Source organism: Nomascus leucogenys, chromosome 21 (genome assembly GCF_006542625.1).
Source record: "Nomascus leucogenys isolate Asia chromosome 21, Asia_NLE_v1, whole genome shotgun sequence".
In the NCBI taxonomy this organism is placed as follows: Eukaryota; Metazoa; Chordata; class Mammalia; order Primates; family Hylobatidae; genus Nomascus; species Nomascus leucogenys.
Genome location: NC_044401.1, coordinates 50,511,274 through 50,536,889, shown reverse-complemented (window position 1 = coordinate 50,536,889; position 25,616 = coordinate 50,511,274). Strand labels below are relative to the sequence as shown.

The 25,616-nt window shown below is 47.9% G+C and overlaps 1 protein-coding gene across 1 annotated transcript in view; it reads left to right on the top strand.

The window, feature by feature from the left end:
- FGD5 (FYVE, RhoGEF and PH domain containing 5) overlaps positions 1 to 25,616 on the top strand; it is a 124,317-nt gene that overhangs the window by 41,652 nt on the left and 57,049 nt on the right. The window contains exon 3 of the mRNA XM_030801878.1: positions 13,272 to 13,404. Within this exon, the coding sequence (XP_030657738.1) occupies positions 13,272 to 13,404 (133 nt within the window). The remainder of the gene's footprint in view (positions 1 to 13,271; positions 13,405 to 25,616) is intronic.

Sequence of the window (25,616 nt, the reverse complement as noted above, 5' to 3'; positions counted from 1 at the left end):
GTACACTCCTGGTAGGAATGTGAAATGATACAGCCTCTTTGGAAGACAGTCTGGTAGTTCTCAAAACATTAAATATAGATTTATCATATGACCCAGCAATTCCACTTCTAGGTATATACCCAAGAGAAAGGAAAATATGTCTATACAAAAATTTGTACACAGATATTCACAGCAGCATTATACATAATAGCCAAAAAGAAACAATTCAAATGTCTATGAGTTGAATGGATAAGCAGTATGATCTATCCATACTGTGGAATATTATTCAGCCATGAAAAAGAGTGAAGAGCTAACTCGTGCTACAAAATGGATGGACCTGGAAAACACACTAAGTGAAAGAATCCAGACCCAAAAGGCCTCATACTGTATGAGTTCATGTAATGAAATGTTCAGAATAGGCAAATCCATAGAGACGGGAAGTAGACTAGTGGTTGCCAGGGGCTGAGGGGCCTAGCAGGGAATGAGGTTTCTTTTTGGAGTGATGAAAATGTTCTAAAATTAGATAATGGTGTTGGTCACACAACTCTTTTAAATATACTAATATACTAGAAAGCACTGAATTGTATTTTAAAGGGGCAAATTTCATGGTATGTGACTCATATCTCATTAATGCTGTTATAAAAAGAAAACAAACCCCTCTGAAACCATTGATGCTGCTGCGTTTTAAGAGGAGGGGTGGGGATGTCTCTGGTCAGAAAACAAGGATGAACTTTTGTTTTTACTTAGTGAGAAATGGAAATTGAATTTTTTAAAAAGTCTCTCCTTCGGTCATGTTTCTGGGAACCATTACAATGCTATCCCTTGGCTGACCCTGGGTGCAGGACGCATTCTCTCTGAGAGGCGTGAAAGGGAGCCTCACTTCAGACATTCAGGCAGGCAGCGCTCTCAGGGCCTGGCCCCCAGGCTGTGGGATGTGTGTGTCTGGTCTCAGCACACAGTTTCATATGTCTGGGTGTTTTGTGCTTTGACCCATGAGTCCAGCCTCCACCTCAGTTTTATAGATTTAGAAACTGAGCCTCCCCAGGACAGCCACGGCGTAGCCCTGATGACGCAGGGTTTACTGAGGAATCCAGGACCTCCAGTCCTCTTGGGCTCTTTCCACAGTATCACATTTGCGCTGTGCTTTGTCATTGGTGGTCCCAGTTACAGTGCAAATGATAGCTCCATCTGCAAAGATTGCAGTGTCCCTGTGAGGAAGTAGACAAGGAAGCATCAGAGCAGAAGGGGCCACCAGGGGAAGTCCTGGAGGGACTGTTTAGTACTGGGAAGGTGCTGGGGCGCTGAGGGGTGGATTCAGCACGAGAATGGAGCGAATGTCTGAGGGTTTAGAAATCTATATCCGGTATCCAGCCCTCCCCTCCGCCCACTTACAAGCTCTTCAGCTATTCTGCTAATTGGGATACTCATTCTTGCCAGCCTGTCTCCTCCATTTCAAACTTTCCAGCTCCCAGAGAGCTCAGCCCCGAAGCCCCCTTCCCCTCCCTGCTGGGCTGGTGAGCTTCAGAAAGGTCCCAGCCTGTCTCGGAGGGGCTGGGAGAAGTTACATCTGCAATCTGGCCCCATTCGCATGAATCTCCACACCAGTAAGGATGGAATTTGAGGTTGGAGTGCCCACTGAGAGATTCCCAGGGGGAAAAGCGTTCCGTTTTTTTTTTTTTTTTTTTTTTTTTCTTACTAGTTATTAGGCCCTTTTGGCTGTATTCAGAGTTATGGCTCCCAACGAGTGTTACATAGGATGGAATTAAATGGTCAGAGTTGGACAGCACCAGGCCGGGTTACACAGCGTTCATCTCCCCACGTGGAGGCACATATCCTTTTACAACTCTAGGCTGCCGAAAAGGACTAGGCTCCAAATGAGTCCTTTGGAAGGACATTTGGAAGGTCGTTTAAGGTAACAGCCTCTGAGCAGCTTTAATTGATATTCCCTTTACAGCACAAGTGGACTCAGAGGGTGGATACAGTCCCAGGGAGACTAGGAGAGGGGTTTAGAACTTGGCCCTTCTGCAGGCTCTTCAGAACTGGCCAGAAAGGACCTGCTGTATGTCAGGCCATGGCCGCTTTCACCATCGTGTTCTTATTGACTCCCACAGTGAACCTCCATAGTTATCACCACCTTATAGGTAAGAAACAGACAGGTTGAGTGGCTTGCCTAAGGTCACACAGTGACTCTTTTCTGTGTGATGCCAACATTCTGGGCTACTTGGTCACTAAACTTACAATGCTGACCACCTGGCCCTTTTCCTGTTTTCCCAGAATGTGACTCTCCGGGTAAACTTATTGAGTGGTGGGACCATATTACTCCTGTAATGACCACATGCCCAGAATTTCCTGGAAAGATCCCATTCAAGGTACAACAGACCACTGGTCCTTTATTTTTTGTTTCTTTTCTTTTTACTTATTTATTTATTTATTGAGATAGGAGCTCACTCTGTCGCCCAGGCTGGACTGCAGTGGCGTGATCATAGCTCACTGCAGCCTCGACCTCCTGGGCTCAAGTGATCCTCCTGCCCTAGCCTCCCAAGTAGCTAGAACTACAGGTGTGCGCCACTGCACCTAGCTAGTTTTTTAACTTTTTGTAGATATGGGCGGTCTCGCTATGTTGCCAGGGCTAATCTCAAAGACACCTGGGCTCAGGCAATCCTCCCGCCTCAGCCTTCCAAAGTGCTGGGATTACAAGTGTGAGCCAGCAGACCTGGCCCTCTTTTATTTTTTAAATTGACAAATAATAATTGTACATATTCATTAGGTCCATAGTGATGTTTTGATATATGTAATTTATAGATCAGATCAGGATAGTTAGCATACTATCATCTCAAACATTGATCATTTCTTTGTGTTGGGAACATTCAATATCCTCCTCCTAGCTATTTGAAACTATATAATATGTGATTGATAACTGTAGTCCTCCTACAGTGCTATGGAACCCTAGAACTTATTCCTCTTATCTGGCTGTATTTTTTATTCTTTTACAGATCTCCCCGTATCCTCACCTTACTCCTATCCTTCCCAGCCTCTAGTATCCTCTGTTCCACTTTTTACTTCTATGAGGTCAGCTTTTGTTTAGTTTCCACATATGAGTGAGAACATGCAGTGTTTAACTTTCTGTTCCTGGCTTATTTCACTTAACATAGTGTCCTCCAGTCCCATTCATGTTGCCACAAATGACAGGATTTCTTTCTTTTTTATGGCTGAATAGTGTTCTATTGTGTATGTATACCACGTTGTCATTATCCATTCATCTGTTGTTGAATACCTAGGTTGATTCTGTATCTCAGCTACTGTGAGTAGTGCTGCAGTAAAGGTGGGGGTGTAGATGTCTCTTCCATATACTGATTTTCTTTCCTTTGGAAAAATGCCCAGTAGTGGGATTGCTGGATCACATGGTAGTTCTATTTGTAGTTTTTTGAGGAATCTCCATATTATTCTCCATAGTGGCTGTACTGATTTACATTCCCATCAGCAGTGTAGAAGAGTTCCCTTTTCTCCACATCCTTGCCAGCATTTGTTATCTTGCGTCTTTTTTATAATAGCCATTCTAACAGGTGTGAGATGATATCTCATTGTGGTTTTGATTGGCATTTCCCTAGTGATTAGTGATGTGGGCATTTTTAAAATATACTTGTTGGCCATTTGTATGTTTTTTTTTTCGAGCAATGTCTATTCATATCATTTACCCATCTTTTTAATCAGATTGGGTTTTTGTGTGTGTGTATGCTTTTTCTGTTAAGACCTTTGAGTTTCTTATCTATTCTGGATATTAATCCCCTGTCGGATGAATAGTTTGCAGATATTTTCTCCCATTCTGTAGGTTGTCTTTTCATTCTGTTGATGGTTTCCTTTGCTGTGCAGATGCTTTGTTGTTTGATAGAATCCCATTTGTTTATTTTTACTTTTGTTGCCTGTGTTTTTGAGGTCTTAGTCATAAAATATTTTCCCAGACCAGTGTCCTGAAGCATTTCTCCTATGTTTTCTTCTACTAGTTTTATAGTTTTGGGTCTTACATTTAGGTCTTTGATCCCTTTTGAGGTTGATTTTTTTATAACATGAGAGGTGAGGATCTAGTTTCATTCCTCTACATATGGATATTCAGTTTTCCCAGCCCCATTTAGACTGTCCTTTCTCCAATGAGTGTTCTTGGCACTTTTGTCAAAACATTAGTTGTCTGTAAATATATGGATTAATTTCTGGGTTCTCTATTTTGTTCCCTTGGTCTGTGTGTCTGTTTTTATTCCAGTGCCATGCTTTTTTGGTTACTATAGCCTTGTAGTATATTTTGAAGTCTGGTAATGTGATGCCCCCAGCTTTATTCTTTTGGCTCAGGATTGCTTTGGCTATTTGGGTCTTTTGTGGCTCCATGTAAATTTTAGAATTTTAATTTCTGTTTCTGTGAAGAATGTCATTAGTATTTTGATGGAGATTACGTTGAATCTGTAAATTGCTTTGGGTAAGTATTGTCATTTTTACAATAGTAATTCTTCTGATCCATGAGCATGGAATGTCTATTTGTTGGTATCCTCTTTGATTTTTTTTCATCAGTGTTTTATGTTTTTTCTTGTAGAAATCTTTCGCCTTCTTAGTTAAATTTATTTCTAGATTGGGCTTTTCTTGTAGCTATTGTAAATGTAGTATTGTGATTTTTTTTCATAGCTCTTGAAAAATCATTCTCAGCTAGTTTATTGTTCATGTATAGAAATGCTACGGATTTTTATATATTGCTTATGTATCCTGCAACTTTACTGAATTTATCAGCTCTAAGAGGTTTTTGGTAGAGTATTTAGGGTTTTCTATATATAAGATTATGTCATCTGCAAACAGGGACAGTTTGACTTCTTCCTTTCTAATTTGGATGCCTTTTATTTCTTTCTCTTGCCTTATTGCTCTGGCTAGGACTCTCAGTAGTATGTTGAAGAATGGTGGTGAGAGTGGACACCTTTGTTTTGCTCCAGTTCTTAGAGGAAAAGATAAAAGCTAACAGTAAGATGTCAGCTGTGGGTTTATCATATATGGCCATTATTATGTTGAGATACTTTCCTTCTGTACCTAATTTATTGAGAGTTTTTATCACGAAGGGATGTTGAATATCATCAAATGATTTTTCTGTCCTTTAAACTCTTGAAATAATGGTTAGAAATGTCATCCTTTTTTTTGTTCTAGAGACAGGGCCTTGCTCTGTCACCAGGCTGCTGGAGTGCAGTGGTGTGACCAGCAGCCTCAACCCCCCCCCCCCCCACCCCCGGCCCAAGCAATTCTCCTGCCTCAGCCTCCCAAGTAGCTGAGGCTAATAGCTATAGGGATGAGCCACTACATTCAGCTAATTTTTTTTATTTTAGAGACGGAATCTCACTTTGTTGCCAAGAGTGGTCTTGAACTGCTGGCTTCAAGCAATCCTCCTGCTTCAGCTTCCCAAAGTGTTGGGATTACAGGCTTGAGCCACTGAACCCTACTGAAATTTCATCCTTTTGGCCTCCAAACTATCTCTCAAATGTCCTTCCTCACTTAACATACAGCAAAGTTTCAGATCATTGTTCCTGGTTTGGGGCTTGAGAAAACATAGGCACTGAGCCCCGGGCAACCAGGAGACTTCAGCAAGGAAACAGATATGAAGTTGCCTGTAAGTCGTAAGGTACTGTAGAGATGGGGGCCTTTCTACTGGTTGTGAACCACCCTTAGTGTCAGCTAGAGAGCAGAAAGATACCAGCTGATGGAAGGATGGGGCAGTCTGCATTTTCATTGTTCTGATGGGCTATTCTGATAAACTTATTTTGTCTGTTGCTGTCAGGCTATGGAAACACCACCACTAGCTAATATCTAATGAGGACCTTCTTTGTGCCACTTCTGAGTGCCTTTGTTGCATTATTTCAATGAATCCTCTAAATAATCTATACCTATATTACTATCACCCCTGTTTTATAGATGAAACTGAAAAAAAAAAAAAAGCTGAGACACGGAGAGATTAAGAAACTTGCTTGAAGTGGTACAGCTGGGATTCCACCCAGGCAGTCTGTCTGAGCCCACCCTCTCCACCTCTGAGGCCAGAGAGTACAGTAAAGTACCCAGAGTACAGTGCAAAGTGCTGGTGAAGAGGGTAGGCTCAGAACACTTTGCTCTGTACTGTCTCTGGGCTCAGAAGTAATTTGCACTGTACTCTGTCTGAGGCCAGGGAGAGTACTTTAGTCATCTTTGATCCCTCCATGTGTTAGCTCCATGAAGTAGAAGCTGAGCCATATTTGGTGAGTGAGTGTGAGGGGATGGGTGAGAAGGATGGATGGCTGAGTGAGTAGATGGAAGGATGTCTGGAAGGGTGAGTGGATGGTCAGATGTCCAGTGTCCTGAAGTGGGTGAGTGGGTGGGTGGGTGGCTGGATGGATGGATGGATGGATGGATGAATAGATAGATAAGTGAGTGGGTGGGTGGGTGGATGGATGGATGGATGGATGGATGGATGGATAGATAGACAGATAGATAGATAGACAGACAGATGAATAGATGAATAGACAGATGGGTGAATGAATGGATGGGTAGGTAGTTGGGTTAGAGGGCTTTCTCATATGTAATATATTGGTATGCTCAAGGAATCCACCTGAAGATAACACCTCACCCAGTTATGATTATGATGGGCATTTTGACTAGAGAGGCTATAGACACTGTACCCTCAGTACCTATAGTACAGTCTAGAACAGACAACTCTTAATAGGATTTTTTTGAATGAATGAAAAACCAGGCAGGCACCAGAGCTGGAAACATAGAGCCTTTCAGGCTTCCTTTGACCATACTGAGCAGAGTACTCATCTCGGAGGTTTCTGTTGGCAGACTGGGGAGATAGATGTGATATTAAGTGTTCCCAGTCTTTTTCCCCAAGGGAAGACATGGTTACTTGCCCAGGACACAATTCTGCCAGTCTGTCAGAGCATTTGGGAAGAGGTTAACATCTATCTCTCAGAGGTGTTTCCTTCCCCTGTATATGATCAACCTCGTAGCAATACCAGGGTCGGTAGGAGCAGCCGTGTTGACATTCTTGGTTTTAGTATCAGAACATTTTGATTTGTTTATTTTACTGCTGACTTGTGTTTAAGATAGGGTCTGTTGCTGCCATTTTTTCATTGACTCTGCAAAGGCATTGGATCATACTTGCACTTTCATGCTGTGAAGGTGCATATTTTAAAGACATTTCTAGACCTTTAAAAATGTGTTACTATTATTTTTGATTGACAAATCATAATCCTATACATTTATGGGGTACAATGTGATGTTTTAGTATACGTATACAATGTGGCATAATTAAATCAAGGTATTAATGTATTCATCACCTTATCATTTTTATGGTAAGACATTTGAAAGTTACTGTTAGTTGGCCAGGCACAGTGGCTCGTGCCTGTAATCCTGGCACTTTGGGAGGCCGAGGCGGGCAGATTGCTTGAGGTGAGGGGTTCAAGACCAGCCTGGCCAAGATGGTGAAACCCTGTCTCTACTAAAAAGTACAAAAATTAGCTGGGCATAATGGCTTGCACCTGTAATCCCAGCTACTCGGGAGGCGGAGGCTCAAGAATCACTTGAACCTAGGAGGCAGAGGTTGCACTTAGCGGAGATCACATCACACTGCACTCCAGCCTGGGTGACAGAGCAAGACCCCCCCCCCAAAAAAAATAAAATAAATTGAAAAAAGAAAGAAAGAAAAGTTACCCTTGTACTCGAAAGAGAGAGAGAGAGAAAAGTTACTCTTAGTTATTTTGAAATATGTAATACTTGTTATTGACTGCAGTCACCCTGCTATGCAGTAGTCTCAAAACCCATTCCTCATGCCTGTTTGAAACTTTGTACCCCTTGATCAACAGTAAAAGCACATTTCTTCTTCTTCTTTTTTTTTTTATACCTCAGTGTACAAGATTTTATTTAGTGATACATGAATTTGGTTCTGTCACGTGGGGCCCACGTTATAAGTTCCATCTGGGTCCATTACAGCTTGAACCACTCCCCCCCAAAAAGGGAAAGAAACTTAAAAAAGAAAATCCACAACTTTTTCCATGTCATTAAATATATTCATATATGATAACTATAATATATTAGTATCGGGGAATCTGCCCCGATATTCACGTAGGTTCTTTTCTATTTTCCTAAGTGTCGGCTGGCTTGAGAAATAAAGGAACAGAGTACAAAAGAGAGAAATTTTAAAGCTGGGCGTCCAGGGGAGACATCACATGTCGGTAGGTTCCGTGATGCCCCACAAGCCACAAAAACCAGCAAGTTTTTATTAGGGATTTTCAAAAGGGGAGGGAGTGTGCGAATAGGTGTGGATCATAGACATCAAGTGCTTTACAAGGTAATAGAATGTCACAAGGCAAGTGGAGGCAGGGCGGGATCACAGGACCACAGGACCGAGGCGAAATTAAAATTGCTAATGAAGTTTCGGGCACCATTGTCATTGATAACATCTTATCAGGAGACAGGGTTTTGAGATCAACCAGTCTGACCAAAATTTATTAGGCAGGAATTTCCTCCTCCTAATAAGCCTGGGAGCGCTATGAGAGACTGGGGTCTATTTCACCCCTGCAGTCTCGACCATAAAAGACAGGCGCACCTTGGGGAGCCGTTCATAGGCCTATACCTCCAGGCGTGTATTCTCTTTCTCAGGGATGTTCCTTGCTGAGAAAAAGAATTCAGCGATATTTCTCCCATTTGCTTTTGAAAGAAGAGAAATATGGCTCTGTTCCGTCCGGCTCACTGGCGGTCAGTGTTTAAGGTTATCTCTCTTATTCCCTGAACAATTGCTGTTATCCTGTTCTTTTTTCAAGGTGCCCAGATTTCATATTGTGCAAACACACATGCTGTACAATTTGTGCAGTTAATGCAATTATCACATGGTCCTGCGGCGACATACATCCTCCTCAGCTGACAAGATTAAGAGATTAAAGTAAAGACAGGCATAGGAAATCACAAGGGTATTGATGGGGAAGTGATAAGTGTCCATGAAATCTTTACAATTTATGTTTAGAGATTGCAGTAAAGACAGGCGTAAGAAATTATAAAAGTATTAATTTGGGGAACTAATAAATGTCCATGAAATCTTCACAGTTCACGTTCTTCTGCCGTGGCTTCAGCCGGTCCCTCCGTTTGGGGTCCCTGACTTCTCGCAACATATTAGTATGCATTGGAAAGGGACACTGACCCAAACAGTACGTTATGGTCACAACTAAACATTTACAATTCTAAGTGAACAGAAATTCAAAACACAGGAGGGGGTCAAGGGAGGAGGGGAAGTGCATCTGGGAGCAGGGAATGGGAAGAAACGCCCAATGACAGGAGTGGGACTGGCTTGGCTTTTGGCAGGGGGTGAGACCCCACAAGTCCACATTTTGACACCCGTAGGTATGCCATGGCTCTGGCCCACAGGAATGTCTTGTCCATGGACCGTGGCCCAATGGCCCCATCAATGAGTCTGGTTTGTCCACTCTCTGGGCTTCAAGGAGGCTTCCTTTAAGTGTTGAGAACCTAAACGTCTTTCACTTTCCTGAAGGCAGGAACCAGCACATTTCTAATGGTGACTAATCCCTATTTGTTGGACTCATAATTCCTAAATAGGACAGTGAAATAAATGAGTCAGAAATATCAGAGCGCCTGAACCTTTGCCCCTAACATCTGTTTTAGTGATCTTTCTGGAAAACAGAATCAGATAAAGAAGTAGAATAAGAAGAGGGCCATCTGCATGGGCTCCACAACTGCCATGGCTGAGGCTGAATTGAGGATCAGAAGTAACCAGGTTCATCTGTGAGGTCTGTGCACCTCCAATGTGAGCAAGATAACTTTAGTCAAACACATTATAATTTAATAATTATACGGTTTATTTTAAAGTATTAAAAGGGTCCGGGTGTGGTGGCATATACCTATAATTCCAGCTACTGGGGATGCTGAGGTGGGAGGATTGCTTGAACCCAGGAGTTAGAGTCCAGTGTGGCCAACATAGTGAGACCCCTTTTAAAAAAAAAAAAATTAAAAATTAGCTGAACATGGTGGTGTGTGCCTGTAGTCCTTAACTACTAGAGAGGCCGTGGCGGGAGGATTGCTTGAGCCCAGGAGGTCGAGGCTGCAGTGAGCTATGATCATACCAGTGCACTCCAGCTCAGGCAGCAGAGCAAGACCCTGTGTCTAAAAATAATAATACATTTAAAAATACAGTGTTAAAAGAATACACCGTATGACCTCACAGGTATTATCACTTAGGATGAGGCCAGAGTTGGTAGCAAGTGTTATAAATGAGTTGACTTAAAGAAAACGTGAGGCAAATGATAGAACAGCTGGAGGCAGCAAAGGCCACGCTGAAGACGGGGGAGTGGCTCTGGTTTGGGAAGCACAAAGACAGGAAGAGACAGGAGAATACAGAGCTGATCATGAAGAAAGCTGACGTTTACTGAGTTGTCATGTGTTGGGCACTATTCTGAATGTCTGATGTTATGTAACTCACTGTGAATTGAGCACTGCTGAGGCTTGGAGAAGTTAAACACAGCCAACAAATAGCCAAGCCAGAATCTGAACCCAGGAAGCCTAACTCCAGAGCATGAGCCCTCATCTCCGCACTCCACTGACTTTCAGAAGTAAAATAACAACAAAAGCAAAGGCCCACCCAAGACCCAACTCCACATATCAGTGCACTGACAGGCCCCGACTGCATCTGCTGTCAGGTCTCTAAAAGGGACCAAGCACGGAGAGAGGCACCTTCAGAGGCAGCGTATGTCAGCTCAGATTTGCCGTGTGACCTCAAGCTATCTCCTTCCCCTCTCCAGGGGTTTGGCTTCCGTGAGCCCTCTCCCCCATATCACCCATGGCTCTGCTTCATGGAAACCACCCCCTGTTTGGCTTGAGGCAGAGCCCCCAGGTTCTGTGATGCCCAGCAGCATCTGATGCTGGGGAGACCACAGCAGCAGCAGCAGGAGCTGAGGGCACCCAGTTTGCCCTCCCCAGGTCCCGCAGGCTTGCTAGACAGGCTGAGCTCTTGGGGCCAAATCCCAGCAGCCCTGGAATGCCCCTGAAGAAGTTAAGCCAGGGGACAGCACGATCAGATTGGGTTTTGAGATGGTCACTATGGCCACTGGGTGGAGAACAGATTGGGTGGCAGCCAGGGTGAAGTCAGAGAGCTCAGGAAGGCACCAGTTACAGATGTTCAGGCAGGAGGTGGCCTGGCCAGCAGAGGCTGTGCTAGAGATGCTAGATGTATGGTTGGGAGGTATTTGAAGGTAAGCCTGGGAGGACGGTAAGCCTGACACTCACGTAGTGGCTGTTTTAGGAGACACTCGGGTTTCTGGCTTTCTGCCTGGCATGCACCTTCCTTTTGGATGTGGAGGAGGAGTGGTAGCGCTGCTAACTGCTGCGTCCCTCATCCTTACTGCCTATCCTGGATAGAGCACCACCTGCTCCTGCTGCCTGAGGTGGCTGTTTCTCTCAGGAGGGAAGGACTCCATTCCAAGTCTGCTGGAAAAAGGGTTGCAAATTGATGCAGGCAGCTCTGGAGGGAGGGGAGTGAGACCAGTCCATGTAGTCACTTTACTGAGCCTGATCTGAGCTCTGCCGAGCAGGTGAGTTGTCCCTGACCATTAGGCTGGGGACCGCTCCTCAGTGGAGGGAGCTGGTGGCCCTTGGCAGCATGGTGACTTGCAGTGGAGGTGGAGGTGACCCTGGGACAGGAGGGAGGCTTTGGCACACCTCAGCAAGCCTGGCGGGGTGTTATTTCTCTGTATACCTTGGTAGTAGCTATATGGCTTGTTGTAAAACACCTCATCATTTGAAAGAAAAGGCCAAAAAGCAATGTTTTTGAAAAGGAAGAAGAAAGAGGTCTGACCAGAGGGTAGCCTGTTGGCTAGTAGGTTGAGTCTGGCTCAACCTTGGTGAGGACTGGGTTTGCCTCTGTATACAAGTGTGCAGCCACAGTCCCCACCTCCAACCCATTATGTCAGTGGAGGCCCAGGCAGAGACAGGCCACCTTGTCCTTGCTCTGTCTGGCCCTATAGCCCCTTGTGGAGCAGGGGACCCTACTCTGGCCTTGGCAGAACCCCAAGCTGCTTAGGCTACAGGTACTCTGGGGTTAGGTATCTGTGGTTCTGGCTCCTATGAAGGATACTTGAGGAGCTCCAGAATAGGCTCCTAGCTCAGCCATTCCCTAAGGCTGTTTCTCCTCGCCTGATGTCCCCCACCCGCCTCGCTTCCCCCTGCCTGGGCCAGGGCCTGAGGGAAGGCTTGGCCCCAGGCAGTCCAGGAAGTGGCTGCTCCCTTCCGTCCTGCCATCCGTCAGTCATTCCAGTATCTCATCCAGGCATTCCCAGAGGGCAGGAGTATTTGGTAAGGATTCAATAAGACCAAATTTTGAGTAGGAAGAAAGGTTTGTGAGTTGTCTGGGGCCACATTGCCAATGGCAAGAGGGAGCCACTGAAGGTTTTTGGGCAGGAGAAGGGCACAGTCTTTTGTGGAATAATTAGTCTGCTGTGTAGAGAGAAGGGCTGAGAGCCCCCGCTTTGGGGATCACAGTTTGTGACTGTGCAGGAGTTGTTCACATTTGAGGACAGGGACCATGTCTGCTTCACTCACCAGTGTTTTACTCGATGTCTTGCCCATGCCTGCTTAAAGCAGACAATCAGTAAATATGTACTGACTGCTGTGTTCATTCTTTACTGGCAATGCCTGTGGAGTAGTCACAGGCGTAGAGATATGAGACTGTCACACCTAGATGAGCTGTGATGCTCACATCACCTGCCAAGAAGGTGAGACAGGAATCCTTGTTGCTGTGCAGCTGAGTAGGAACTGGTGCCCTGAGCTATGTCTTGTCTGCAATCTAGCTGATGGTAAGGCCGGGACTAGGGGTTGGAACACACGTCCTGGATTCTGTCTACCACATCATTGCATCCCTTACTCAGGCCTAGAGCACACGGCCACCTTAAGGACTAACCTGCTGCCTGACCAGGCCAGTCCAGATCCCAGACCACCCAGATTCAACATCTCCTGCCCGCATCCTGAGTTATTCGGGCCTTCCTTTGGCAGGGGAGCCTGCCCCCTGTCTGCAGGGAAGTGAGTCTGCCTTAACGTGTGCAAAGGCACTGGGCAGCAAGAGCCTGGTGTGTTCAGGGCTCCAAATGGAAGGCAGTATGGCTGGGGGTGGGGAAGTAGGAAGTTTGTGCCTGAGTCTTGCTACTCATTTTCTGTCCCCATGGCACGAATGGGACCCCTGGTAGGTTCACTTTGCCTCTGCTAAACAAAAAGCTCTAACCCTTCTTTCCCCTGCTCTGACCCAGCGCCTACACAGAGCCCTACAAAGTCTGTCCCATCTCGTCGGCAGCCCCCAAAGAGGACCTTACGTCGGATGAAGAGCAGAGAAGCTCGGAGGAGGAGGACAGTGCTTCAAGAGACCCCAGCCTCACCCACAAGGTAGGGCACCCCACAGGTAGGCCGTGGGCATCAGAGACATGAAGGTGGAGAGATGGCTGTAACAGATCTGCTCCTTCCCTTGGTGCGGAGGGAGCTGTTTGCAGATAGCTGGCCCCAGCTGGATGTAGGGGCTGAGACAGTCAGCATCAGGGCTCTAGGAAGCATCGCCTTCTGGGGACCGGCCTCGGTGATGCAAGGGCAACTGCTCATGCTGGTATCCACTGGAGTCTGACGAAGTTTGGGGCTTTCTGGAGCCTTTGTGGATGATGTGGAATAGAGCTGCCTGATTTGAATGAAGACCAGCCTAGCTTCTAATGACCTTGGACACCCTGGGCCTCAGTTTCCTCTTCTGTGAAGTGGAAATCATGAGGGTGAGATGTGTTAACGGCTATAAGGGAATTTTGTGAACTGAAAACAGTTTTAGATGAAAGCTGGTTTCTCTGGCCCTGCAGCAGTGCTGTGAGGGGATGGAGTTGCTGGAGGGAGGTTGCTGTCTAGAGGCTGATGGTGAGTTGGGGGCCACGTCACAGTGAAGACCCAGACCTCATTGCTGGGCACGGGTGCATCAGTGCTGATGGGGGTAATATATGCTCTCTATTGGACACTCATGGTGAGCCGGCCTTCACCCACTCACTGACAGTCCCAGCCCTTCCATACACCCCTTCTCGGAGTCATGAATCCCTTCCCACAATGTACATTTGCAGAAACGGGCAGAGGTGAAGAACCGGCCTAGGGCACGTGGCTGGTAGGTGGCATCCCAGGAAACATCACGGGGCAATATGGGGCTCAGGCATTTGCTCTGCAGGGGACACGACCACTGCAGGGAAATGGGCTAGGAAGGGTGAAATGCCCCCACCCACCCCACCCATCTTCCAGGCCATGCCTGCATGTTGAGAGGTGACTGGAGAGGCAGAGGGTGAAGCGCCCCATTCCCCTGCTTCCCAACAGACCTCAGCACCTTTTTCTGCACCTGCCTCCCACTCCCCATCATCCTCCCCTTCCAAGCCTAGGTTAGTTTTGCCACATTGATTAAAGACCATTGCAAGTGGATGTACTCAGCACAGGTGCCTGACACTTACCAAGCATTAGCCAAATGGGGATGTCTCATTTTCTTTCCATAAGGGTGATTTCTTTTAAAAATCCATTGATCTCTCTGGACTGCGTTTTCATAAAGTTACCTACCAAGTGCTACAGGAGCCCTCAAGAGAGTTACTCCCCTCTTCTCCTGCCTCCTCCCCCGCAGTCCCTTCTCTCTCCAGTGGCTCCTTCACACCCTCCCTGTCCCCTTCCCCTTTCATCTCCCTGCTGCCTCTTCCTCTCTAGGTACTGAGCCATGTATCTGGCACTGTCCTGAGGTTGTCCATGTTTGTCATCTCCTTAACTCCTTGCAACAACTTCAAAGTTGGCACCATTATCCCTGTTTTACAGTTGAGGACACAGAGGTTCTGAGAGATTAAGTAACTTGCCCAAGGCCACACAGCTAGTGAATGAAGGGGTCAGGTCTCAAGCACAGCTCTGGCTGGCTCCAAGTCCAGTGCTGTCTATCACTGTGGGCCTTCTCTGACCCCTCCACTCTTCCCCCTCTCCCGAGAAGGAATGTTGTCTCCTTGTGGAGAAGGGAGGAGAGCCTTGAGTTAGTCGTGCCCATTTAAAGATGATTTTGGCTTTTCTGGGCATCCCTGAGGTCATGGAATCCGGGAGCAGAAAGAGATAGTTGCCGTCAGAGATTTGGTCCCCACCCTGAAACCAGGAATTGGGTACTGGCTGCGAGAATGTCGGAGGGCTGATGGAGCAGTGGAGCCCACCGTGTACAACTCTCTGTACCTCAGAGTCCCCCCTCTTGTGATGTACCCCACCACGGTCACTGAGTTCTCTGTTAAACCCTCCTCTGGGACCCCCCACATCTCTTTTTCCGGCTGTGTCACTGCAGGCCAGTCATTCCCCATCTCTGAAAGAGAGCACTAATAGTAACTGTGGGGCTGTGGGAGGGTTGAATGGGAACACAAATGTGAGAGTGCTGGCCATACAATAGGGGTGTAATAATTATCTACTGTTTCTGAATCCTTGAGACAGAGGGGGAGTATGGGAAGAGAGGGCCTGTCCTGCTCAGGACCATTCTAAAGGTGTGAATGTGCAATTCTGGGGCCCTGGACATTGGCTATTACCCAGGATCTGGTCTCCTGGCCACTGCTTGGACACTCCCAGGAATAAGGAGCTAGCAAGAGGTAGAGCAGCCTAGGGACTAAGAAGTTCAGACTCAGCTTTGTCCCTTGCTGGCTGAGTGACTTGGGCAACTTCCTGACCACTCTGCTCATAGGATTCCCCATCTATAAGGTTGGGATAGTAGTAATAGTACCTGCTTCAGAATAGTTACGAAGGTAAATAAGTCTAAGGAGACCTAGAACAATGCCTACCACTCAATAAAAAAGCATACAAAGGTCAGAGCTTTTGATTGAGACTGGGAGCCTGAACAGGGAAGCAACCTGCCCAAGTTCAATCGGGACTCAGCAGTGACGCACTGGGGTCATGAGGCTGGGGCAGCCCTGCCTTGTGCAGGGATCCTTCATGTGTCCTGTGGGGGCCAGAGCCAGGCAGAGCCTGTGGCCAGTCAGAACAGGGCCAGGGTCAGAGGCAGGAGCATCTGGTCATCCCAAGAGCAGGGAGGGGGTGGGTGAGTCTAGGCTCATCTTTCCAGCAGATCAGTTCACTCTCCAGAGTCCAGACTTCTCATCAGCCATAGGGTTGGACATCCCTGCCCTCCTGCCCCTCATTCTTCTTTATGAGGCTTGCATTATATACCAGAATTGAAGTCAAAACCTACACTTTAATTGCACGAGGCATGCTCTTCCACGTAACATGTAAATCACTGCAGATGAGGGTGAAATCCCCTCGAACTCTCATTCCTATTCCCCATTCCCTTAAACACACAGTGTATTGTTTTGTGGATTTGTTATTTTTACATATATGATATCAAACTATAAGAAACCTGGAGTAACTTAGTTGGGTTCCTTCAGTAATATCTCAGAGGTATTTCCACATTGATACATAGAGTTCTGAGTTAAATGTTTTTCTGGCTGCATAGTATTCCATTTTCCAGATGTGCTGTGGTTTATTTAGCCATCTCCTCGCTGCAGTATGCTTACAGTGTTTCTAGTTCCATCAGCATTGCAGTGAACTTGTTTACACACCTCCTTATGCACATAAAAGATTTTCTGAAGGGTAGATCCCAGAAGGCAATCAATGGACCAGAGAGCAGGCACGTTTTTTTTTTTTTTTTTGAGACGGAGTCTCACTCTGTCGCCCAGGCTGGAGTGCAGTGGCGCAATCTCGGCTCACTGCAAGCTCTGCCTCCCAGGTTCACGCCATTCTCCTGCCTCAGCCTCTCTGAGTAGCTGGGACTACAGGCGCCCGCCACCATGCCTGGCTAATTTTTTTTTTTTTGTATTTTTAGTAGAGACGGGGTTTCACCGTGGTCTCGATCTCCTGACCTTGTGATCCACCCGCCTGGGCCTCCCAAAGTGCTGGGATTACAAGCGTGAGCCACCGTGCCCGGCCAGAGTAGGCACATTTTAAATCTCCATATCCACTGCCATGTAACAGCCCCCCAACAGGCTGTGACAGCAGACTCCCTGGCCAGCCTTCGTGCCCAGAGCTCCCCAACCACGGAACCACTGTGGAGATGGGAAGGGAGGTTTCCCGAGTGAGTGACCTTCCCCACCTCTTTTCTGCAGGAAGATTTTTGGTAGGGTGGGGGTGGGGAGAAGAGTCATGTCTCCATCCTCATTTGTCCTCCACTGTGGCTGAGAATTCAGTTTCTCCAAAAGGCAAAGACCTCTCATCTGCATGCCCTAGTCACATTGTGTGGGACGTGGGAGCAAGATTTTCTGTCTCTGCCACCTCAGAAGAGCAGATCAGGGAAGGTGTGAGTGAGGAGTGGTCACCCCGTGGGCCCCGGGAGGTGTGTTTGAGGGTACATTAGTGAGCCCTACCCTTCCTGGATGTTTTGGAGCAGCCAAGTCATGATGGGAGAGGTTTTGGGAGCAGGACGGGAGACTGAGCCCCACTGGTCCACCCACATGTCTGACCTCTCCTCGCTCCCACTCGTAGACACACAAAGGCTGTAGGTGGCAGGAAAGAGGGAGGGAGAGAAGGAAAGCAAGAAAGACTTAAAAATAGCTCTCCTTATGAAAGGAGACATTCAAAGACTTGCTGATGTGTCGGCTCTCCCTGACAATGAGTCTAATGGGGCCTTTTCAGGCTAAATACCAGCTCCCCTGAGACCAGCCCAGTAGCCAGCGGCCCCTCCCAGGAACCCCCTCCCTCACCTGAGTCTCATGGCCACATTTGTTTCCCAGTCTGGCTTGTTTCTGGAACAGACCCTTGCTGTTGTCACGCCCTCTGTGGCAGGTCTGCTCCTGCCCAGCCGGGCCCACATGCCCAGAGCTCTGCTCTTGCCGGGCCGGCTGACCAGTGTCCCTGGTCCTTGCACCTGTAGCCTCGCCTTGACCATCTGCCCCCAATTAAAGGGTCCACCTGAGCCCTGGTTGTTGCCATTGGACCAGTCCCCAGCTGGGGTTAAACACCACCATGCACTTTCTCTGTGCTATGGACTTCTAGACCTAGATGCACAGCTGCACACTGGCTCCACTGCAAATGCTTGCTTCTCCTGGGCCCCGAGGAAGGGGCTCTGAACCACAGCCTGTGCTTCCCACTCCCAGAAAACAATACTCATCTCCTAGTGAACATGAACTTTCTCCACTGTCTGCCTCTCTTCTGTCTGCATCTTCACTGAGTTACTCCCAGTCCCTCCTCTTCTTCCACAGAAACTTATTTATTCAGTAAGTACATACTGAGCGTTTACTCTGTGCCTGGCTCATTGTCAGGGAGGACCAACATGCAAGCACCCTTTCAAGGGCTGAAGACACAGCAGTGACAAGTCAGACCAGTCCCTGCCTGCCCTGTTGGAGTTTCACATTCTAGAGAAGGGGATGGAAGGGAAACCAGAAAACTCCTAAGGGGATTAGGTGGTAACAAGTGCTGTAAAAAACAAACTGACTGCCAGGCACAGTGGCTCACGCCTGTAATCCCAGCACTTTGGGAGGCCGAGGTGGGCGGATCACGAGGTCAGGAGATCGGGACCATCCTGGCTCACATGGTCAAACACCGTCTCTACTAAAAATACAAAAAATTAGCTGGACCTGGTGGCATGTGCCTATAGTCCCAGCTACTTTGGAGGCTGAGGCAGGAGAATTGCTTGAACCCGGGAGACAGAGGTTGCAGTGAGCCAAGATCATGCCACTGCACTCCAACCTGGGCGACAGAGCAAGACTCTGTCTTAAGACAACAACAACAAAACAAAAAACAAACACAAAAACTGGCTATGGTCGTGGGGAACAGAGCTCCTGGGATTGGGGGTGGGGGCATCTTAGACACAGAATGCCTTCATTTTTTCATTTTTAAAAAATTGTGGGAAAATACACATAACATAAAATCCACCATCGTAACCATTTTTAAGTGTGCAGTGCAGTGGCATGAAGCACATTACGTTGCCATGCAGCCATCAACACCATTCATTTCCAGAGTTTTTTCCTCTTCCCAAACTGAAACTCTGCCCCCTTTAGACACTGACTCCCCATTCCTCCTCCCCTATCCCCTGGCAGCCACTGTTCCACTTTCTGTCTCTGTGAGTTCAGTTACTCTAGGGACTTCACATGAGTGGAATCCTGCAGTATTCATTCTTTCATGAGTGGCTAATTCACTTAGCATAATGTCCTCAAGGTTCATCCACTCTGTAGCCTGGGTCGGAATTCCTTCCCCTTTAATACTGAGTTCGATTCCATTGTATGGGTGGACTGTATTTTGTTTGCCCCTTCATTCATTGACAGACGCATGGGTTGCTTTCACCTCTTGGCTGTTGCGAATGGTACTGCTGTGAATGTGGGTGCACAGATCTCTCTAAGACCCTGCTTTCAGTTCTTGTAAGTATATGCCCTGAAGTGGGATTGCTGGATTATATGGCGATTCTGTGTTTAGTTTTTTGAGGAACCGCCGTATAGTTTTCCACAGCAGCTGCACCCTCTTATATTCCTGCCAATAGTGCAGAAGGGTTCCAATTCCCAGGGAGGGGCTCTTGGATGAGGAAGACACATCTGTGCAGGAACGGAATGGTGTGAGGGAGCCTGCACTGTGAAGCCCTAGGGCAGAGCCTTCCAGGCAGAGGAGAGCAGTGCAAGGGCAGGAGGGCGGGGATGAGTCTGTGAGCCAGAGCCTCGGAGGTCATTGTGGCTGGAGGAGGTGAGGTTGGGGAAAGAAGGAGGAGCGGGGGCTGGAGAGATTCGTCAGGTCTTACCTCAGGCCGTGGTCATATTGAAGCCTCCCCCACTCCTCTGCCTCCCTTACTGCTGTCGCTGGTGCTGCACAACCCTCCCGACATCCAGGAGCCAGGCCCCCTTCCGCCGTCCACTTCAGACTCCTCTTACACAAGCCCTGAGCCTCAGTCCTGGTGGCCTCACCTCCTTGGGAACATCCTCTTCCCTGGGCTTGCCTGACAGTCCTCTCCTAGTTCTCCTTTGTTTCTGACTGTGCAATTCTGTCGACTCTGCTGTCTTAGGCATTTCCCAAGGCTCCACTGCCCCCAGCCCCCATCCCTCATTCTGTGTCCTCTTTGCTGGCAGCCCGTTCCAGCCATGGCCAGCCCTACGCAGGTGGCATCCCAGAGCGCACCATCTGGCCTGACCCCAGACTTGAGCTTCTTGATGCCCTTTAGGGACCTTCTTGGGAGCCCCACAGATGTTTCAAACTCAACATATCCCATACCGAGCTCATCCTCTTCCCATCCCTGGCTTGTCTGCTTCCTGTGTTTGCTATTCTGGATGTTAGCAGCAGATGTGGAAGATCTGAATTCCTGATGTGTCCTCTTCTTATTACCATGTCTTAATCACAGATCAAAGAAAATTCAGTAGACACCTAGTTCTTCGACCAGACATCATGCAAGATACAAAACGAGTTCTGTCTGCTCCTTAAACCCACCTCAGACCCTTTGCCATTGGAGTTTCCTCCACCAGAAACGCACTCCCTGCCCTTTGCCTGGCTGGCTACAGGTCTCAATTTGAATGTCACCCCCTCAGAGAGGGCTCCTAGATCTTCTGCCATGCTCTGTCACAGCATTCCTGGCTATTTCCTTATGCTCTAGTCTTGTTCTTTATTTCTCTGTTTTCTTGCACATTGTTTGCCTTTCCCTGGCAGTCGTTCCAGGAGGGCAGACGCTGTGTTTATCCTGTTCATGGGTGCGTCCTTGCTGCCTAGTACATTAAGATGTAGTCAATGAATATCTTCAAATAAGTTAATAAACAAATGAATACATTAGACCCAGTTCCTGCATTTACATAAGAAAAACACACTCGAATGCCTGACGACAGTTTAATAAAATGAAAACACTTGTTTGGCTCTGTGTAACTTACTCTGCACAGTGAGTGGCGGAGCTGGGAGTCCAACCTGTATTTTTAATATTCCGGTTGCTTCACCCTGACTCCCCCATAGCCATGCAGAGAGTGCTGCATTTCAGTACACTAACACAAGAGACATTGCAAGACGGGTGACAGAGGAGAGGGAGGGAGGCAGACACAACTCAGAGGAGACGGGAGAGAAGAGGGACTCCAAGGTTCTGGAGGGTGTCCTGGGTACGTGTATGCCTCACACCCCTTGCTGAGAGCCTTGAGGGGCTGGAAGGCAACCAGGGCCAAAGGGCTGGTCAGATTAGGATCCCCTGGCCCTGGGAGAGCTTGTTCTGTGGCTGAGTTTCCTCTCTGTTAAGTCTCAGACATGCCCTTTGCCCTAGTGTTTGGGATGTAGGCCACAGGTGATACTCAGTCTTGCTTTCTCCTTCCTGACTTGGCGGTGGTCACTCTCTCTCTCTCTTCATGGCCTATGGCCAAAGTGCCACATGTGGACCAACAGCACCCTAGCATCTGGGGGATCATTAGAAACACAGCATCCCAGCTCCCACCCTAGACTTGTTGAACCCAGATCTGCCTGTTGACAAGATCCTCAGTGACTCACGTGTGCTCACGGAAGTCTGAACTCTGGTCCATGTGCAGCAGTCACCCAGTCTATGTGGAGCACTCGTGGTGCCCTCGGCTCTGGGAGATGCCATAGAAGAAGCTAATGGGGTCCCAACTTTGGGGAACTTACAGTTGAGTTGGAGGATGAAAAAGCAATTCACGTGATGATCTTTAAACTTTATATTCATATTTTATCTACTTCTCTGAATATTGTATGTCATATTTTAAAAAAATGAACCAAGGTTGCACATGAGATGGAAGGGTTATGGAATTTAACTGAAAAATGGCAAGATCTATAAATTTGGAGAAGAGACTTTATTTCTTATAAGGGGTTGCAGCCTGTAAGGTGGCTGTTCTCATGGGCTGGGAAGTGTAGCCTCTGGCTAAAGCCTTTAGCAGGTGCTCAAAGCAGGTAGTCAAAGCACCTGCTTTGAGGGAGGGAGGGGTAAGACAGGAATTTATGCTGCAGGGGTTGGACAAGTTTACATATTCAGCAAGTTATAGGAATAGCTATGGATATTCATAAAAGAAGGCATTGTGCACGTGTGATAAGCAAGCATGCATGTTGCCTGTGTCCCATGTTCACTTTGGGGTGGAGACTTAACATTTAAATGTATTACAGTTAGGTCTTATATGTCAAAAGACGAAGCAGGGGCAGCATGAAGGCACTCAGTGCACAGCCTCCTCAAACCACCCAGAGCCAGTCCATGGTGGGTGGTCTCTTATTAGGAGAAAGTCATAGAAATCAGTCTCTTGTCCAATCAATCCAATCAAAGCTGTAGCTTGGCTGGCAGAACAGGGGGCTTAGTCAGTGTCTGATGGTGGCTGAGCTGCAATTGTTTCAGCATTGCTTATCTTGAGGCCAGTGCTTGTTTAGCTGCTGGTGAAAAAGAAAAACCTCATGGCAGTGAGAACAGAATTCATTCTTTAAGTGTGGGGTGCATGGCTTAACCCTTGCCTGGCACAGCCTTAGGTCTTTTAGGTTTATAATTTGGCATCTTATTGCCACAGATTCCGTTCTGTCAGTCTTATGATCTCTATTTTAACATTAATGCTGGTCAGATGTTGTGTCTAAACTGAAAGAGGGAAGGAGTATAATGATGTGTTCCAACCACCCATCACGTCATGACTGGGAACTCAACCTAAGGTTTTTCTGGGGTCCCCTTGATCAAGAGGGGGCTTGTTCAGTCAGTTGAGGAGTTTAGGATTTTATTTTTAGGTCTCAGGGGCAACCCTCATGCCCAGCTATGTGAACTAAACCGTGAGCAGTGGAAGGGTTCTATGTTGTAAGAGTCAGAGCAGTCAGGAAGGCTTCCAGGAGGTGGTGAGGCCTAAGTGCTCCTTGGAAGAGAGCAGAACGTAGTTAATTAGAAAGGAGGAGAAAAGTTTATAGGAGGCAAGAACAGATGGGATGAAGGCATAGAATCCAGCCATTAGCCAGCTGTTTGAAGTCATGGCTGGACCTTTCTGGAATTAAGTGAGATGGGGAGGGCTGTGTCTTGTTTGAGCCAGCACTGGCCCTTTCCTGCCATCAAACATGGGGAGCTGCTAATCACAATCACAGCTGCTCTCTTAGGATTCCAGAAGGTGAGAGCTGAAAGGAGCATTTAGAGACCACTGTTTCTTTTCACTGTGGCAAGAACGTTTAACGTAAGAGCTACACTTTTTCTTTTTTTTTTTTTTGAGACAGCTCTGTCACCCAGGCTGGAGTGCAGTGGTGTGATCTCGGCTCACTGCAACCTCCGCCTCCTGGGTTCAAGAGATTCTCCTGCCTCAGCCTCCCGAGTAGCTGGGACTACAGGCTCACGCCACCACGCCAGACTAATTTTTGTATTTTTAGTAGAGATGGGGTTTCACCATATTTGTCAGGCTGGTCTTGAACTCCTGACCTCAGGTGATCCACCTGCCTTGGCCTCCCAAAATGCTGGGATTACAGGTGTGAGCCACCGCACCCGGCCAGATCTACACTCTTAATGCCCATCCTTCGGTGAGTGGATAAGGAAAATGTGGTCTGTGTATACAATGGAATATTATTCAGCCATAGAAAGGAAGGGAATTCTGCCATTTGCAGCAATGTGAATGAACTTGGAGGGCTTGATGCTAAATGAAATAAGCCAGTCACAGATGGACAAATACTGCATGATTCCACTTACATGAGGTGTCTAAAATATAGGGCCAGGCATGGTGGCTCATGCCTGTGTTCTCAGCACTTTGGGAGGCCAAGGTAGGAGGTTCACTTGAGGCCAGGAGTTGGAAACCAGCCTGGGCAACATAGTGAGACCTCGTCTCTATAAAAAATAAAAAAATTAGCTGGGTGTGATGGCGTGCATGCCTGTGGTCCCAGCTACTCAGGAGGCTGAGGCTGAAGGATCACTTGAGCCCAGATGCCATTGCATTCCAGCCTGGGTGACAGAATGAGATCCCTAAGTCTCTAAAAAATAAAATAGCCTAATTCACAGAAGCAAGGAGTAGAATAGTGGTTGCCGGGGGTGGAGGGAAGGAGAGGTGGCAAGCTACTGTTCAACGAAGTTTCAGTGATATAGGAGATCACTGGAAGAAAAACTGCAGCTTGTCACTCATTCCTTGCTCAGGGCTATTCAGCAGGTTGGAGGCCAAGTCAGGAGTAGAAGTCAGGCCTCCTGATCCCGCATTCAGGGTGTTCCAAGATAGCCCATTGCTTCTGCAAATTTGTTACAGACTGTAGCCAGAACCAAAGATCTCTCCAAAATTAAAGGTCTTTTAAGTAGCTGGGCCAAACCCACACTCACACCAGCCTAACTTCAGGAACTGGACTAGTCAGCATGATCTGGAAACTGACCAGCTGTCGTGGGGAAGCCAGGGGGCCACTGTTGGGTCCCTCCTTCTCCCCTCACTTGTCCTGGCAGGCACGCACTCTCCTCTGCCTCCTCTTCCCGCAGTGCTGCCACCAGGAACACAGGTGACAGCTGGGATAAAGAGTGAGCCACCTCTTCCTGAGTGTCTCTGAGTTTTCCAGCAGCTGTTGAAGGCTGTGCTGGAAACCCCGACCTGTGTTCCCTGCCTGCCCTGGTGGTCCCCAGGGGACTTGGAGACTGTGTTCTCCTGGAGCCTAGTGCCCCATGTATCTGGGTTTCTGAGCACTCTCCTGTCTCCAGATGTGACTTCAGAATACTCCAGCTGGCCCCTTCCTGGGACCCTCAACACATAGAAGACTCACAAGGAAAATTTCCCCAGGGCTTGAAACAGCCATGGAAGGTGGCCCCTTCCTTGTGTGTGGATGTGGGTTATTTTAGGGGGGCTGCGTGGCTGAGGAGGCTAGCGCATATGGGGCATCAGGGACACCTCAGATGTAGCCTGTGACCTAGAGATGTTTATTGAGGCTCTGTGGGGATTCTGGGCACAGGAAACTGTATAAGCCAAACACACCCAGAGGAAGGAAAAAATAGGGTGAGCTTAAGGGATCACCTGGAGCTCCATGTGGCATGGAGGAGTGGTAGAGGGGACTGGAAACAGCCCTGAGCTGAGCCACAGGGGCCCCTTTCTGTAAGCGCTGGGAGCCTCTGCAGCCACTCAAGGGTGCAGGTGATGGAAGAAGGAGGCTGTGGGAATGGCTAGGAGGCTGGAGCTCAGAGTGAGTGAGAGACAGAACAGTCAATGGTACAGGGAGGGTCAGAGCTTGGGTCCAAGATGAGAGGTGGGAAGCCTGGACTTCAGAGGCAGAGCAGTGTGGAGTGTGGGTGAGGCCCAGGCTGGAGGGAGTGGAGGAACACACTGCTGAGAGACATCTGAGGAGGAGGGAGGTCTCAAGGAGGTGAGCACAGGGCATTCAGATTGGAGTGCCCAGTGACCACAGGTGCAGGGAGACAGGTGTGAACTGATGGGGGCGTGTGCCGAGCCAGTCACAGAGGCTTTGGGGGCATGGAGCTTGGCAAAGGACTGGCAGAGACCAGTGAAAGAAAGAGGGGGCTGTTAACATCAGGCTGCGCCATCTTAAAGGCTGAGGAGGTGTGGACCCAGGAGGCCTGTACACAGAGAGGGGAGGCGACGAGACAGGCATCTTGAGGTTGTTCCTTCCTCTCCCACAGGTAGGACATTGTGGGGAAGGATTGTGTGGACCCTGGGAATACTTGGGGACCATCCTGAGGGACAGGCTGAAAGGCCTGGGGTTCCCTG